The sequence below is a fragment of the Ceratotherium simum genome, chromosome 24 (genome assembly GCF_057802395.1).
Source record: "Ceratotherium simum simum isolate JZ-2026a chromosome 24, ASM5780239v1, whole genome shotgun sequence".
Classification (NCBI taxonomy): domain Eukaryota; kingdom Metazoa; phylum Chordata; class Mammalia; order Perissodactyla; family Rhinocerotidae; genus Ceratotherium; species Ceratotherium simum.
This window is the reverse complement of record NC_141923.1, coordinates 10,403,935-10,421,836: the sequence shown is the minus strand read 5'-3', so window position 1 is coordinate 10,421,836 and position 17,902 is coordinate 10,403,935. Positions and strand designations below refer to the sequence as shown.

Here is a 17,902-nt window from a genome sequence, read left to right as displayed (position 1 = left end):
ACACGACTCCAAAAACAAAAATTGCAATAAATTAATTTAAGCTTCTGCCTATTGGTGATCATATCTCATGGAAATGGCTAGATGGATTTTCATCAGATATAAAGGGTATATTCAGGATGGTCAGACCGAAAATTGAGATTTGTGGCACTCATGAATTCACTTTGGGGAGCCCGAAAGACTCTCAAGATGGTGGACCATCATCCTCGGACCACAGTGGGGAGCGCACAGAACCCCCAGAAAGAAAGGCCATGCTCTATGGCTTAACTACAATGAGAGAAAACAAATTGTTCCAATGTGAGCCCCAAGTGGAAAATCACGAGTGTAGACACTCTAAAATGCAGGCCCTGGTCTGTGGCGGGGTCGTGTGCTCAGGGGTGAGCAGGGGCCAACCTGGTTAATGATTCCCCCAGGAATCCCAAGTTGGACAGAAAACATGATGGAGAAAATGCCTCAGCATGTTAGCAATGGTCCTGCGGCTTATGGGAGTACGAGTGCTTTTTATTTCCTTCCTCACAAATCTTTACATTCTCCATATAGGCATGACTTTTATACTCAGAAGAAAAATTCATATAAGATGGGGCTTGCACCTGGCACTCTTTTGTGTCTCCTCCCACTCTGTGTGTCTAAGATCTGTAGATCTGAAAGCACTTTACGGACCTCAGAGTTCCACGAGACCATAAGGCGTTGTTTACAGGCAAATCAGAGCTACCACGTTGACAAGCGTTTGTGAGACACTGTCAGCTGCTCACCGAACAGCCATTCCTCCTTCTTCCTCACCAAACAACCAGGACTTTGTTTGGGTGGCAAAGTGCCCAGTTCCAGGGTTATGACTATAATTAGTACAAGCCAGTCATGGCAATCCCATTATCCTCAGCCAGTGATTGGTCCAAGGACGGTCATGTGACCTGCTCTGGCCAATGAGACATCAGGGGAGTCTGCTGAGGCTTCTGGGAAGGAGGATTTGCCTCCCTGTTGGAAATGGCAGATGGAGAGTTCTCTTTTGCCCCCATGCTGTTCCTTCCTGCAGAAGAGTTGTTCATGTGAGGATACATGCTTGCAGCAGTGGCAGCCATCTTGGGGCCACGAAGGGAGACATGGCTTAGAGCTGGAAAGAGCCTGGGTCCTGGGTGATACTGTTGAGCTATCAAGCCAGCCTGGGACCACGTGAAGGTCTCTGTGTCCTAAGCCAGCACTGGTCAGGTTCTCTGCCTCTTGTCACATGCATGCTAACTGATACACAGTAAAGGTAATGACCTGACATGCTGCTATATCTCAGAACTGTGCATACCTCCACCAGAGGACCGCCTGCAGTGGGGTCCTGAAGAGAAGCGGTGTGCGAGGGTCAGTGCAGAGTCCTGGGGTCACACGGGCACCAGGCTTCGCCTTCTACCCTAGAACTGAGGATGACCTTTGTCACTGAGAACAAGTATTGACACTTCCTGTGTGCACAGGACTCCTGTGCCAGACATGGTGCAGTGAGCTCTACTCACAAATCTGGAGGACCCAGGAACACGCCTTTCCCTGTGAGAGCGGCTGAAACGCCGTGCTTGGCTGGTGGCCTCCCCCGGCTGCCCCCTCCTGGCAGGACCACGGTTACCTCGATCTGGGGCAGGAAGGTGTGAATGGAGGGCAGGTCTGGCAGGCTGGCGGTGACATCCAGGAGGCCCTGGGCCAGGGCTTTCCATAGCTGCAGGTCCTGCAGGGGCCGCTGGAAACGCTGCCACAGCTCCGCCCCCGTGGCATTGCGCAGCCTGGCGCTCTTCCCCTTCATGCTGCAGGGGCCGTGGAGGGAAAACCAAGAGAGGAGAGAGTGGGGTCAGTTTGGAATGAGGCCTCTGCCCGGACCCCAGGGAGCTGGGGAGCCGGGAGCACTGCTCCCAGGGGAGTTCTCTCCTGAACCCCAGGCTGCTGGGAATGTCTATGGGACCTCAAAGGTCTAAGTCCTCTGGATAAAAGTGCATTGGAAGTAAGCCATTCCTCAGACAGACTTGCACCCAGCTCTAAGCCCAGGGAACCTCAAGCCTTGCAGAGGAATTACAGAGCCCCTGGACTGGTACAGCCCACCCCAGGCACCTAGCAGAAGCAAACAAAATCCTTTCTTGAGTAAGAGACCATCATCCCAGGCCCAGATAATTTTTCGAACGCAATATCCAGCACCTAGTCATAAATACCAGCACGTGAAACCTCAGCACGAGAAACTGGAGGGAGACCCTCACCCCGCTGTCTCCCTGCTTGCTCTGTGCACAGGAAATTCAGGCCCCGCCACCACCTTAGCATCCCGGGGGGGACCTAGGCCCCTGCTCTGATTGTACAGATGTAAGGCCTGAGCACACTGTGGGGTGAGAGACACAGCAAGGGGGGAGCTCCATGAGTTCATTCTGGAGGAACCCCCTGTATCAGGCAGAGGAACGAGAGGCGCTACGGATACGTGGACAGTTATGTTGTGTTTAGAACACTTCTGAGGCTACGGTAGCAAAAATAGCTGCAGATTCCAACTTTACACTGTGCTCAGTTCCACACCGGGTAGATATTTGATCCACTGGTCTTTGCTGAGCTAGGAGACTGGAGATCCTGCCATGCCTGAGCCCATGGGCCGAGGGGGAGGTAGAGGCTGGTCTGAGATGGGCTCAGATGCTTATGTCTGCACCATCAGAATGCAGGAGAATGGTGTTTGTCTAGAAAAGCCCTCCCCTTGGGCCATTACATGGTGGACCTGTCCCCAGTGCTAAGATGCATAAAGAGACTTGATGGAAATGGGTGAATGAGCCATTTAGCATGGAATAAAACAAGGTTCAGGCCTCTTTCCAGGAGCAAAACACAGAACACTGTCAAAGGAGACAGTGCTGAGCCGAGTGAGACCCTGTAACAGCCAGTTGTTGGGAGGTGCAAGAGTTAGCAGGCTGCAAGAGACAGCAAGCCCACCTCCTGGAGATGCATTAGATGGGGTAAGAAGGCCCCTGGAGAGTGGGGTTCAGGCACCCCGAGTCTGCCCGCCTTCAGCCTGCCCAGGTACCTCTGGTACTCCTGGATGGCAGCGACGACGCTGTCGGAGAGCGGCTGCAGGTCGTGGGGGAAGGTGATGAGCTCCTTCAGCTGGGCCTGCAGCCAGTCAACCCGGGGCTCCTCCGTGACCAGCGTCGCCCGCGTCGCCTGCAGCACAACAGACAACCCCTGCAGGTGAGGTTCTGTGACAGGACGTGTGTGTGCAGGGGGATGAGCATGGCCAGTGGAGGTGGGCCAGCCTGGGAGAACACTGTCCCCAGAGGCAGGGACTGGGGCCCCAGTGAGCTCAGCCCCTGCTCTCCCACCTCCCGCTCCGTGACCCTGAACACAACAGTTACTCTCCCGGAGCTGCACGTTTTCTCTTTATTATCACCGACCTCTCAGCATCGTCATGACAAGTACCAGCACCTAATAATACAAATTACTAACATCTAGGGAACATTGACACGATGCTGAGCGCTCTGGGTGTCTCACTCAGTTCAGCCTTGCAAGGATCCTGGAAGGGAGGTCTCTGTGTCCCCATTTTATATATAAGGAAACTCTGGCCAAGAGTTTTCTGACAGTTGCAGAGCCGGTAAACGGTGGACCTGACATCAGAGCCAGGCCCGCCGGCTCTTAACCTGCCTCGTCAGCACCAAAGGAAACAAGGATCTGAAGGTGCTGTGAATCGGTTATTGTTATCAACAGGTGGAGAGGATATTTCCACTGAGCACTCCTGAACCACTCCACTTGACTGCATTCTGATACTCCAGACGAGGCCTTTTCCTGCTGTCCTGGGAAGTGTGGCGTTTCCCCTTGACCTAGACTCTTGATGGGCCCATGCTCGGGAGGAGGCAGGATGAGGAAGTGGAAAGTGCACGGGCTTTGGCGCAACACAGGCTGGCCTGGAAACCCACCTCTACTCCTTCCTAGCTGTGCAACATTGGGCCGTTCCCTTGTTGGTAAAATGGGGCCACCCCACTTGACAAGGCACTGAGTACAGAGCACGAGCCCAGCCATGCCCCTCCCCAGCTGCTCCCACACCCCGGGAGGCAGCCTTGTGCTCCCCCCAGATGCTCCATTCACAGGGACCAGGGGCAGCTCCAATCAGGCTCAGTCTCGAGTGAGTTACCGGTGAACAGGGACCAGAGTCTTAAGTTCAAGGGAGCAAGCTCAAATAGAGATTGTAGGCAGTGGCTAGGGGCAAGAGGGGCCACTGTGTAGGCAGCAGGATGTAGAATCTGCCCAGCCAGCCCTGTCCATCCTCAAAAATATTCCTGTCCATATTCAATTATTAAGGAAATGTAATGAAATCTATACATGTTTTCATAGAAGATGAAGACACGATCGGTTTGTGAAAACTGACAGTTTCCAAACCATCCATGAAGAAGTCCGCACATCACACGCAGAAGGGCTGGCTGGCCTGCAGGCAAGCAGAGACTGGGCAGGGCAGGGCAGGGGTCTGTAGGGAGAGCGGGACTATGGGCTGCCTCGGGAAAAAGGCCTGTCCAGACCACAGGAAGGTCAAGAGTCAATCTGAGGCCATGCAAGTCGCAGAAACGCCAAGGGCCCTGGGTCCTGGAGGAGCAGAGAGTGACCAGGGAGCCACAGTGGGAAGGACACTGCCCCACAGCATTAGCCTGGCTAAATACTGTCCCTCTCTGGACGCGGTTTCCTGCCTTGTGAAATAAGAGGGGCCCTGCCAGCCATGCCATGCCGCAGCTGCACCTATGATGCTGTCATCTCTAGTCTGTGGACTCCCTGGGGTGCCCGGGAGGGTGGGCCCTGCTAGGCAGCTGCGTTTCCTGACCACCTCAGGTTTAGGCACAAAACCACTCCGATTTCAACCTTGGGTGCTGAAATGGATGAATGGTCCTGCCCTGGTCGGCAGAGGGAGGTCACAAATCATGCTCGGCCCCCTGCTCTCTGTGGGGGAGGGTCTAGGTGGAGAGATCAGCCCGTGGTCACAGCCAGACAAGCACCGATGCCCACGTTCCTGGTCTGTCTCCTCATTATGCTAATTTTCTAAAACTGGGAGCCTGAGCTGGCCCAGTGGCTAGAAGCATGTACTCTTGAGTCAGACTGCTTGGGTTCAAGTTCAAAGCCCTGCCTCCAGCTGTAGGCTGCACAACCGTGGGGAGGTCTCCCAGCGCCTCAGTTTCCCCATCTATACAAGGGGGATGGTGACAGTGCCCTCCGCGTAGGGCTGTACAGCACTCAGAGTAGCACACGCTGGGTGAACAGTGACCTCACTGTGATGATGCTGAAGACGAACACCTCCCTCACTGAGAACTCCTTTACAAGTGGTTCTTTCAGCTGAGGCCCTGACACAACCTGTGTCCCTGAAGTGTGCCTGCTTCTCAGAAGAGGGAAAACAGTCCAAATTTCTTTTTTGGTGCAAGCTGGGATGACTGCCGTCTACCTTCCCCTGCTCTGCTGGGCCAAGGGTGCTCCCAGCCCAAACCAGGTCAGCTGCCTCGCAGCCACACTCTTGGCCTCGTCCCCGGGCACCCGGCCTCTCCAGAGGGCTGGGCTGGAGCAGCTCAGGTGTGTCTGCTCCTTACTAGAGAACACACAATAAGAAGTGCAAACATAGCTACATGAATGCTAGTTTAAGAATGAAAGTCTTTAGTAATAAATCCTGAAATACCCTTTCATTGATTTCCGGTTAGTCACACTTGATCATAATTGAGGTCACACCGGAATCAGGTGAGGGAGGGAGCCTCTGTAGGGAGGTAGTCAGCTTCCTGCCTTGGGGAGGGCTTCCGGAAACCTGGCCAGGCACAGGCAAGTGGCTGTGTGATCTTATCCCTCATCTGGAACTCATTCTGACTTCTTGGCAGGTGCTATTCTAGGCACTTTCTGTTGTCACATGTTCATAAGGAACATGTGAGGCAGGTCCTCCTCCCATCTCACATCCTCCTCCCATCTCACATTTAACTGAGATGAGAGTAATTCTCCCAAAGCAGTCCAGTGAGAAGGGGAACCAGGACTCGAACCCGGGCAGTCTGAGCTGAAAGCCTCCACCCTTAACCACTGCGCCACACCAGCTCTGCCTTGTGCTGAGACAGCCAATCCTAAAGGGAAACAATTCCCTTTGTATGAAGTTGATCATTGCGGGGAATCTGGTCTCTACGAGGCTGAGTGAGCCCTAAAGAGTATGTGTGCTTTTTCTACCTACACAAAAATATTTTTGCATATGGGCAAATATTAGAAGGAAGAAAAAATACTGAATAACAGCGTGGAGCGGAGGTGGGATCTGGGGTGGCTTTTCGTTTAGAGATTTCCCCCAATGGAACTGACATGGAGCTAACCTACTGAGTTAATAAATAAAGATAGGAGTGGGAGAGGGTGTTAATCCTTATTTTAAAAATCTCTTGGGCCAGCCCCATGGCTTAGCGGTTAAGTGCGCGTGCTCCGCTACTGGCGGCCCGGGTTCGGATCCTGGGCACGTACCAACACACCACTTCTCCGGCCATGCTGAGGCCGCATCCCACATACAGCAACTAGAAGGACGTGCAGCTATGACATACAACTATCTACTGGGGCTTTGGGGGAAAAAATAAATAGATTAAAAAAATCTCTCTGTCCACAAGTCAAACTTCCTGTGAGTGTGCACACGGTGGTGGGGGGGTGCTCCGATTGGACACCATGTCTGGTGTCCAATCCCTTCTACCCTCCCCAGGATGGGCATCGTCTGCTTGGCCTTCCCAGCAGCCCCATTGTGTTTATTCCTCATCGTCTCTGCACTAAGAGGTCTCCCCCGACCTAACACTCCCCGCTCTGTGCTCAGGAAGTCCATCCTACGTCCCACCATCAGGCAAGGGAATGGCAACCTTGGAGCCAATCCACCTCATGTCTTATTTATCCACCGACTCATTGGGTGATCCTGGGGACACTGGGGAAAAAAAAAATCTCTCCAGGCCTTCGTTTCCTTATCTGGAAAATGGGTACAAATACCCAACTTACACGACCAAGATCCAGGAAAACCAGAGTTAAGTGTCCTTAAGGCTTAGCGTGATTTTCCCACCACATAGAGGAGCTCCAAGTGGTGACACCCCAAGACACGCAGGGCACCTGGACTGGCCCATGGCTTAGCCAAACTCTGCTTACCGAGTAGAGTCTCCAGCGGGCTACCAGCTCGTCCTCAGTCCCTGCCTTCGCCTGCGGCTCCAGGCCCTCCTCGGCCAGCCTCTGGAGGCCCTTCCTGAACTCGCCCAGCTCGGCCTCCAGCTGCCTCCTCTGCTGCTCATGGGCCCCCTTGGACTTCAGCAGGTCCTGCAGCCGCCCCACCTCCTCCTCCCAGAGGACTCGCAGCTTCTCCAGAACTTTCCACATCTCCTCCAGTTCTTTGGTGATCTTCTCTGCACCCAAAGGAGAGGTATTCTGAATGACCCCCACAGCCTGCTCCTCCAGCCTCTTCAAAGACTCCTCACCCTTGGGAAAATCGTTGGTGATGTCCTAAAGGGGACAGGGAAAAAAAACATAAGGGGAAAAAGAAAACATTTGCTGCATTTTCCAGAGCTCCTGGGAAGGTAGTGCTAACTACTAATTCCTAGATTCCTGGGTTCGAGTCAGAGGTGCCATTCCAAGGGGTAGACTGTCTGCCTTAACAACATTGACTCAAAGCATGAGAACGTAATTCCCTTCCCACGTCTTTTTCAGCCATTTGATTACAACAAGGAGAAAGCCCTGTTGGGTGCTTCTTTGTCTTAACTCTCTCTGACATTTGTGAATCTGCCTTTTTAACAAAGAGAGAAGGCAGCCTGAGGCTCCCAGCCTTCAGCTGGCAAAAGCGTAGAGCCAAATAGAACCTCATGACCCCATTTGGCTTCATTATATTTAGTTGCATGGTTATCTACTAATTATGAATGGGTACTGGTTTTCCATTTATGACAATGACATACATTTTCTTTTTAAGTAGATGTACATTGGTTTTTAATTTTTTAAAGTTCTTATATAAACATCTTTAAATCTGTTTTAATTGAAAAAGACTTCAATGTATTTTTTTAGTTTTTTATGGAAGTGTAATTTACATGGAGTAAAATATACAGATAAGTGTTACACTTCAAAGAGTTTTGAGAAATATGTATGCCCATGTAGTCCACACTGTTATCAAAATAGAGAGCATTTCTAATATCCCAGAAGATTCTAGAACTTCATATATTTGAAATCATAGAATGTATTCTCTTTTGAAACTGGCTTCTTTCACTCAGCATGTTTTTTAGATTCTTGCATGTTGTCGTGTATATCAGTACTTCATTCCTTTTTATTATGAGTAATATTCCTTTGTATGTATGTTCTGTTCTACAATGTGTTTACCTAATGTTCTACTAATAAAAATCTGAGTCGTGTTCAGTTTGGAGCTATTATGAATAAGGTCACTGTGAACATTCTTACAGAAGTCATATGAGATGTTTTTTGGTCACTGTCAGTTTCTTTAAAAGTGAGTCAATTTAAATACAAATATTAAATAAATGGCACAGGTTCTGTATAGCTGTGGCAAAAATTATAAAGTGGTCTTTGAATTATTGAAGATGATCTACCCATTCACTTTACAGAGAGAGTCAGAAGCTCATTCAAGGTCACAGCAAGTCAGGAAGGCCAGAGTGGACCCGGCTTCTCCCGATGGCAGGCCTGATGCCCACACCAGGGCTCCTTACTCTCCGCACAACGGACATTTGAGGCCAGACCATTCTTTGTTGGGGGGCGATCCTGCGCATTGTAGGATGTTTAGCAGCATCCCTGGCCTCCACCTACCGGATGCCAGTAGCATCCCCTCCCCTAGTTGTGACAACCAAAAATGTCCCCAGACATGGCCAAATGTCCCCCATTTGAGAACCACTGGTCTAGACCATGCTGCTGTGGCCTTGGGTTTCCAAATGTCCTGCTGGCCCAGAGATTTCCGTGAAGTAGCTGAGGCCCCAAACACTTGCCCCTTGATTCCATGCGTCTCCTCACATGGGGATGTGTGCGTGGATGTTTATATCTCCTGTGACCCAGGACTATCCCATTAAATAAACTGCAACATAGAACCCTCCCCATGTGAGTGCTCCCTCAGTGGACCCCCGATGGAGACACGGCCGGGGGTTACCTGCAGCGCGGAGAGACGGTGCTGGGTGGGCAGCTTGCAGTTCTGCCCCAGGCAGCCGCCCACCTTCTCCACCACGGCCTTCAGCCACAGCTGGAACTCATCCACGCTTGCCTGGAAATGCTCATGCTCCCGGGTCACCTGCTCAAGCAGGTCCACCCTGTCCTGTGGTAGGGGAAGAAAGTCACTAACCACGAGGGTCCCAGCCTGGGCTGCCCTGGCCTTCAAGGTCTGCAGGTTGTGTATGTTGGGGGTGGGGAGATGCAACCAACCCTCAGCCCTTCTGCTGGAGACAAAGAGATCCCAGATGCTCTTCTCTACCTTATTAGTAATAAGCCAAGAGTTTCTTGGCTTCGGAGACAAAAGCACGTCAGCATTGGGCCTGTCCACTATCCAGCTGGCTTTCCTTCCTGCCATGTCCTAGGAACGGCACTCAAGATAGGCATGGTAACAACAACTATTGGTACGCACCACTATCATCTGAGCGCTCACCAAGGTGCCAGCGCAGTTCTAAGAACTTTACGCACATTATCATCTCATTGAACTCACCTGACCACCCCACCAGGTGGCACCATTATCATCCCAGTTTGACACACAATGAAACCGAGGCACAGAGGTGAAATGACTTGGCCAAGGTCACCTGGCTAGGAGAGCACCAAGATCCAAACCCAGGAGGAAAGGCTGGTGGACGCATTTCTGCTCCATCACAATGGTGTCTACAGGGGATGCAAAGAGCCGGCTGCCCCCTCTCCTCATGAGTGCAGCGATGTTGCCTGCATGGGGTGAATCCTCTCTATCTTCAGGCAATCTACTGAAGTTCTAACCACATGGACAAAATGGTGTCCCGAGGGTGGCTGACATCTGCGGAAAGAACAGTTTCCCTGCTATAAGACCTACTGTGTGCCTAGAGACTCTGTTTTTCAAAACACACCCCGATCACAGCACCATCTCTTTCAACTCCTCCACTCCTCAGCCTGGCAGTCAAGGGTGGGACCCCACGATGCGGCTCTGTGACCCAGTGGTTGAGACCCTGGGCTTGGGAGCCCGCTGCCTGTGACTTAAACCCTGCTCTGCCTCGAGCACGTAATTAACCCCTCTGTGCCGATCTCCTCATCTGTGCCGTGTGGTTAATAACGGTACTGCCTCACCGGGGTGCAGTGGGGTTAAATGACTCAGAGCTCGCACAACCCAGAATAGCACCCGGCAGCTAGTAAGTACTTAGTAACTGCGAGCCATCATTTATTGTCACACCCAACTGAGCGGGCGTGTGCCCACCTGGCAGTGCCAACCTCCAGGCCGCACCTTCCTTCTCTGAGGATTTGCCCACTGCCCCTGGCTGAATTAACGGCCTGCTCTCTGCATTGTGGTTCTCTCACAGCTTGTCTACTGCACTGTCACCCCCGGGTGAGGGGGGGGGGACCAAGCGCTCCCTAAGGGCAAGCTTGTTGATTTGTCTCCCAGGTCCGGCTCAGGGCAGCTGTGAATGAACCTTCCTGAATGGCAGGAAGAATAAACGTGGAGGATCTGCTAGCGGAGGCAAATTTTCAAGGAGAGTTAAGAAAAGGGGAAGAAGCAGCTTCCATTTAATAAGCACCTACCATGTGCCTGGAACTTGACAAGCGTTATCTTACTTAATCTTCACAACAATCACAGAACCCTCCCATCTGCAAACTCCAAACCAGAGTTGGGAGGTCACAGGACTCTTGCAGAGCCCTGCAGACGAGATTTAAAGGGCAAGAGTCAGACCCCAAAACCAATGCTCTAGACGGGGGGTGGCCCACTGTTGCTGTCAGATAGTGGATGTTTTTGGCTTTCCCCGTGGGATGGTTTCTGTTGCGACTGCTCAACCACTTACGTGTTAGCAGGTCGTGGTGCACAAGCAGCCATGGGCAAGCCCCTAAAAGAACGGTCGTATTCCCACAAAACTTTAATTACGGGGACTGGCCCCATGGCTTAGTGGTTAAGTGCGCGCGCTCCGCTACTGGCAGCCCGGGGTTCAGATCCCGGGCGCGCACCGACGCACTGCTTGTCCGGCCATGCTGAGGCCGCGTCCCACATACAGCAACTAAAAGGATGTGCAACTATGACATACAACTATCTACTGGGGCTTTGGCGGGGGGGGGAAGGAGGAGGATTGGCAATAGATGTTAGCTCAGGGCTGGTCTTCCTCAGCAAAAAGAGGAGGATTAGCACGGATGTTAGCTCAGGGCTGATCTTCCTCACACACACACACACACACACACAAAAAAACAAACTTTAATTACAGATACTGAAATTTGAATTTCATGTCATTTTCATGTCATGAAATATTCTGCTTTTTATTTCCCCCCGTCATGAAAAAACGTAAAATGATTCATTTTACATTAATGGATTAAGCATTGTTATAAAAATGTATTAAGCATCCTTAGCTCACAGGTCATACAAAGTCAGGAGGTGGGCTGATTTGGCCTGAGGGCCGTAGTTTGCTGACTTCAGCTGTCAGCCATGGAGACAGGCCACGTCCAGGAGGGCCCAACCACCCACGAAGCTACGTCAAAAGTTCTCTATGGGGAAGTGTGGACAGACATGTGGATTTGAAACCTTCCCTGGCTATTTGTATACGCCTTCCCCTCTCTTTGAGAAGCTCCTCACCCAAGCTAGAAATACTAATTTATTTAAACCTCTGCCACAACCATTGCAAGTAGAAGAAAATATCCCCATTTTAGAGATGGGGAAAGCAAGGCAAAGGACCAAGTCCTTCAGAGAAGGGCGGAGAAGCCTCACACGTAGGGGAGCTTCAACGGCAACGCACGGCAGATGGAAATACACGGAGATGCTTGAATTCCAAAAGTGGACCAAGGGACGGTGACCGGCACCTTGGTGTTTCCCTTGCAGGCTCCCCCTTTCTGCACGATTATTTGCATTCATCAAAACCCTCCCAGACCTTCCTCCATCCATAGGAAAGTCTCATTTATGAAACTGGGTCAGGAATAACAAGCAGAGAATAAATGCTGGGCCCCTGGTTGACGCTGATGGTGACAAACGTTACAGCGAAGCAAACTCTCCAACGAAAGTGCCGGCTGGTGCTCCGTGTGTGTGTGCGTGTGTGTGTGTGAGCGATGAGGTGCTGGCACTTGGGGAAATCCAGAGTAAATAAAAGCCCCTGTGACAGTGAGCAGGCACTCGGAGGGGAAGGCGGCCGAGCAGGGCAGGCATCCAGATGAGCTCAGTGCCAGGCATAATGAGATCACAGAGCACAATTCAGCGGCTGCCGGGCCGGCCACGGCGGGAGGATGACGGGGTGACGAATGGGAGAGTGCTCAACCTTCTCTCGTTAGACCAAACAATTAAAACATCTGTGGCCGGCAGAGTTGTCAGGAATGTCAGAACCCAACCAATTAACAAGGGCAGCGTGGATTTATGCCCCTGCAATGGGCTGCACGAACCGCTTTGATTCACAGCCCAGAGGCCAGACAAGCCCGCCTCCTCTGAGGGCCGTCCTGGGCAGGAGGGAGGAGGAGGACGCTACTATTGCCTGGCCCTTCAGAAAACAGAATCCCTGGATTAAAAACACTCAGACAAAATAAACGAGCAGGACGCTCCTGGCAACCAGCCTGCTCTGTCCATTGTTGACTTGCAAACGCGCTGGGCTGACAGCGTGCGGTCGCTCACTCCTGGGTTTGGCCAGTTGTCCCAGTTCAGAATCTCCCTCCATGGGGTGGTCACAAAGGCCACAGTCCCGAGGTGGCCCCCACGGTGCTTTTGTGGTTCTGTCCCCACCAACCAGAGGCTTTGCTAATTAACGTACTGGAAGTCAAAAACGGATTTTCAGAGGTGAAATAATGGCCTATTAACCAGCATGAGATGTGTTGAAATGGGCTCTCATTGGTGCAAGTCAACATAATTAATTAATACATACAGTATCTGCTATGGACTGAATTGTGTCCTCCCCAGATTCATATGTGGAAGCCCTAACCCTCGGTGTGAAGGTATTTGGAGGTGGGGCCTTTGGGAGGTAAGTGGGGTTAGATGAGGTCACGAGGGTGGGGCCCTCATGATGGGATCAGTGCCCTTATAAGAAGAGACCCCAGAGAGCCTGCAGTCCCTCTCTCTCTGCCACATGAGGACACAGGGAGAAGGCATCCAAGAACAGGCCCCTGACTGGGGACCCAATCTGCTGGCACCTTGACTTCAGACTTCCAGCCTCCAGAACCGTGAGAAATAAATTCCTGCTGTTCAGCCACCCAGTCTGTGGTATTCTGTTATGTCAGCCTGAGCTGACTAAGACAATATCCTACAGACCCTCCCCACTCTGAGAAAAGGCCTGGACCTCTCAGAATCCCTACACGGCCCTAGTCCTGTCACTAGGGGAGGAGGATTTCAGCTGCCCACCTCAGGATGCCTTCTCATCTGCCTCAAGAGAGCCCTCTATGCAAGGGGAGGCCTTCCTCAAACATACAGAGCAAGTGACCAGGAGGCCACCAAGAATCTTTGGGGGCTACTAGACATGCAGCGACCCCACCCTGCTTAGGACGGAGCCAGAGGGTTTTCCTTCTGTGTAGAGCTGGCAGGCCGGGGGAGGCCCGGGAGGTTGATGTCTGGGGCTGTATCCCATTTATCCCAGTAAATGGCTATATCCCATTTACTGGGGCCGAGAGTTAAATCTCTCGCCAAGAGTCACGTAAAAGTTTGCCCCTCTCAGCAGCTTCTGAAGTTCATGGCACCCTCCGGAATCTGAGGAAAGCCATGGTTCCTCTCTCCAGCAAAATGCACACTCAGACAGCAGTCTGCATACAACTTCAGAGGGCTCCAAGAGGCCCCTCCCATCCTACGGCCAGCTCCGGGAGAGAGAAGAAATGGCTCCGGGGTTCACCACACCCCTCCCCATCCAAGAGCTCACCCGGCTCCTGTGAGTGAGAACAGGGCTCCCAAACCTCTGACGGCCCGGAGCAGAAAATGGGGAGTCTGTGAGCTTCAGCCAACGGCTGAAGAGCCAAACTGAATGCACTTCTCTACGTAGCATCCGGTCACTCTGCAAATAGCAGCGCCCCATTTCCATGTTGAGGTCAGCATTGGCCAGCTAGTCTGGCAACTCTGAGGGCCTCCTTCCCCACACCACCCTCACGGGGCAGAGGCCCCCGCGCTTCTGCCCCCAGGACCCTGCTAGCTGGCCTCTGCCTCCTGAAAACACTTGGAAGCCACGTGCTCCCTCCTCCAGGAGCTCTAACCCTCCCACTTACCGCTCCTCCGCCTCCTCAGCCTGACCCACGAAGCACCAGTGGCCCCAGCTCCCCACTGATGGGCACAGACGCAGTGACGCGCCCAGGACCTGAGGCACAAGCAGAGGTAGAGGCTACATTGGGAGTCGCCTAGAACTTCCGGTTCTTTCTAGTGGGCCAGGGGTACCTGACACTTAGATGTTTTTTTTAAGTCTAAAAAAATGGGCCAATCACATCTTCTCTATCTACCATGTAAGAAGGTTGCGAGGACCAAATGAGGTCCAAGACATGGAGAGACAGAAAAGACGGCAGTCACTGATAAGAGTTGTCATTTCTAGGATTTTTCTGGATCCAGTGACGGGAGAGTCCCCCGGAGTGAACGTGAGAATATCTGAGGTGATCATTTCTGCACGTGGCCAGACCTGGCGCTCACCCAGTGTCACCTCCACACATACACACATGCACATGCACACACACGCCCAACCACTTTCCGTTTCCTCTCCTCCGCACGCTGCTCAAGGGGCTCTCTGCTGATTGACATAAGCACCTGTTTCCTGTAGAGGCACCACAAGGAGGCAATGGGGCGGCACCTTCCCTGCCAGGGCCCGAGGGGCAGACCGGGAGAGAAAATCGCTGGTAAGCCTGCCCTTGCCCTTGGTGAGGCTACATCTGCGAGAGCCAAACGCCCTACCCGCCTCGCCTGTCCATCCTGGCCCCTGCGCAGCAGTCCAGAACCTCCTGCCACTCCCCTCGGGGGCCCTGGGGGCTGCATGCCTTCAGGCTGCAGGGGCGGGTTCTCATTCATTCAATAAATAGCTCACACACCTGCTGTGTGTCAAACACCATTGTTGTTGCTATTTATTTTCATTGCTACTGAGAGTAGAAGTCGGCCTTTACGCTGGGAAAATGCTGGCCAGTTTTAAAGAGCTCACGCATGAACTCATTCAGTCCTCACGACCTGGTTACAGGTAGGGCGAGCTGCCTTGAGGCCGCACAGCTGGGAAGCAGCAGAGCCTTCCCAAGCAGTCAGGGGCCAGAGTCCTGTTCCCGCTAATGGATTCCCAGATCTCTGCTTATTGTGGAACTCTTTCCCTTAGCTTGTAAACATGAAGGACCCAGGAGACTTCCAGGTCCAGCTCTGTGGAGGACCAGAGAACCTGCATCCCCTCCCACTACAGCAGCCAGGAATGCTGGACAAAATACAATAAGCATTGTTTAAATGCAGACCCACGCACACCAAGGTAAGAGAGACCCCACGGAGAAGAAGCAAAGAAGTTATAGACACCAGACTGCTCAGCTCACACGTCTACTAGAGGCTGGAGGAGGAAGTAAGACTTTTCTCCCAGAGGGGGCAGAGACCACTGCAAAAAGGCAGAACCCTCGAGGGGCTGCCCCCTCTGTCAAAGCACAGAAATCTCTAGAACTAGAAAAAAAAATCTCCCCATAAACACAATACGAGAAGGAAGCTTGTGTTTCAGCTTGGGCTCTGCGATAAAACAAAAACAAAGGAAAAAACAGTCACCTTTCAGAGTATGGAGCCAGGGGTCTCTTGTACAATTTTGGCTAAGGATTCAAGTTTAGAATACCCACTCCATTCAGGAACCCCCAAGCCAATATACTGACATAAAAATAGGAATCATGAAGGTAAGTTCCGAGGGGAGCCTGGCTGTGTGGAGCTACTCTGAGGCCAGACCCCAGCCCCGGGGTCCTCAGATAAAGCCCTGCTTAGGATGAGCTCAGAGCTCAAAATTACAAAGCCCCCAAGGAAACGGTCCAGCACATCAGGAGACCCAACAGACGGCAGCGTCAGGGCCCAGAACTTGAGCTACTTGAGCAATGTAATGGAGGCTGTAAAATACGTATGCTTAGAATGATTGCAGATATCACCCATATCTGGAAGGACTGCCAAATTTAAGGGAAAAAGAAGACATAGTGAAAAAAAGAACAGCGGACATAATAAAGAACCAAATAGAATTTCTTTAAAAAATAATAATAATTGAACTTCATAACTCAATGGACTGTTTAAAAATCAAGGTAAGAATGAGGTGAGGGAATGGGGGCAAAGGATGGGCAGAGGGATTGGGGAAGGGCAAGTTAGAGCCAAGGAGGAAAGGCTAAAGGCACGAGGAGGGAGGCGAGGACAGGACGGGAGCCAGGTAAAACCGAACCTCATGGTCCATCAGTCAGTAGGTCAATGCACATGTATCAAGTGCCCACATGTGTACAAAGCACTGAGTGACACTGGGTGCATGGATGGTAAATAATGGGTTGATGAGTGAGTGGATGGTGGACGGGTGGGTGGATGGGTAGATAGAAGATTGGTGGGTGGGTAGTTAGGTGGTGGGTAGGTGAGTAGACGAAGAGGAGTGACAGGCAGATAGTGAGTTAGTAGGTAGGTGGGTGAAGGGGTAGACAGTGGAAGGGTAGTAGATAGTGGAGAGATGGATGAGTGAATGGGTGGCTGAAGAGGTGGGCAGGTTGATGAATAGGTGAATGGATAGATAGATGGATGGGTGGCTGATTAAATGGTTGTATAGATGAATAGGAGACTGGTTAGGTGATGGGGAGGTAGATGGATGAGTGAGTAAACAGAGGGAGAGGAGGTTGGTAGGTGGATAGATGGTTGGACAGGTAAGTGGATGGGGTGGTGAGTGAATGGATAGTGAATGGGAGATTTGGTAGTTTAGTGGGGAGATAGATGGGTGAGTGAATAGGATGGTGGGTAAATGGATGGATGGTGTTGGGTGGGTGAGTGGGCATTGGGTGGGTGAGTGAATAGGAGGGTGGGTAAATGGATGGATGGTGTTGGGTGGGTGAGTGGGCGTTGGGTGGGAGGATAGAAGATGGTGAGTAGATGGATGGATAGATGGTCAGTGGCCGGCTGGGGAGAAAGGGGTAGATAAATGGATGGATGGGTGAAGATAGAGCCCATCACATCTCACCCACCTGGGCTTTGGCCTTCACTGCATCGTACTCGGCCTTCATCCTCTTCTGGGCATCCTCGTCCACGCTGGGGTCCCCGATCCTGTTGAACAAGGAGGCCGCCTCCTCTAGCAGCCGGTCCAGGAGCGTGGCCTGGTTGTCCACATTGTGCAGCAGCACCTGGGCATGGCTCAGCTGCCACTGCTTCTCCTTCAGGCCCAGCTGCAGCTCCACAGGGGGCTCCAGCACCACCATCATCTTCTGGAACCAGCGGTAGAACTCATCTTGGGCCAACAGGTATTCGCTCCAGTGCAGCCACACCCACTCGATGCGGCTGTGGGCACAGAGACCACCAGGCCATGAAGGACCTGCCTACCTGGCTCCTGGGCAGGCAGGCCAGGCCACTGCCCCCTCCCCAGTACTAGGGGGCTGTGGGAGGGGGACACAATGATGCCCTTCTGGGCCTCAGGGTCACCTGGGCAGCTGGTTGACACTCCAGGTTCTGGGCCCTACCTCCCTCCTATTAGACAAGACCCTCTTGTCTGGTAAATAAGCAACATGGGTGGGGCTGAGGACCAACGTGGCTCAGACTCTAGACCTGCTCTGAGAACCACCAGCCTTCCTGATGCAGCTTGGGGAGCCCTTAGCCCCCAGCACCCCAAATCTAGCCCTAAACTCCCATCATTGATGCACAATGCCCCCAGCCATT

The 17,902-nt window shown here is 52.3% G+C and overlaps 1 protein-coding gene across 2 annotated transcripts in view; it reads right to left on the bottom strand.

Moving 5' to 3' along the window:
• SYNE3 (spectrin repeat containing nuclear envelope family member 3) overlaps positions 1-17,902 on the bottom strand; it is a 99,529-nt gene that overhangs the window by 33,923 nt on the left and 47,704 nt on the right. For both annotated transcript variants that reach the window (XM_087447983.1, XM_087447984.1), the window contains exons 4-8: positions 17,218-17,527; positions 9,077-9,238; positions 7,096-7,443; positions 3,014-3,150; positions 1,598-1,772 (exon numbers count right to left, since the gene is read on the bottom strand). In XM_087447983.1, coding sequence (XP_087304109.1) covers positions 1,598-1,772; positions 3,014-3,150; positions 7,096-7,443; positions 9,077-9,238; positions 17,218-17,527 — 1,132 coding nt within the window. The remainder of the gene's footprint in view (positions 1-1,597; positions 1,773-3,013; positions 3,151-7,095; positions 7,444-9,076; positions 9,239-17,217; positions 17,528-17,902) is intronic.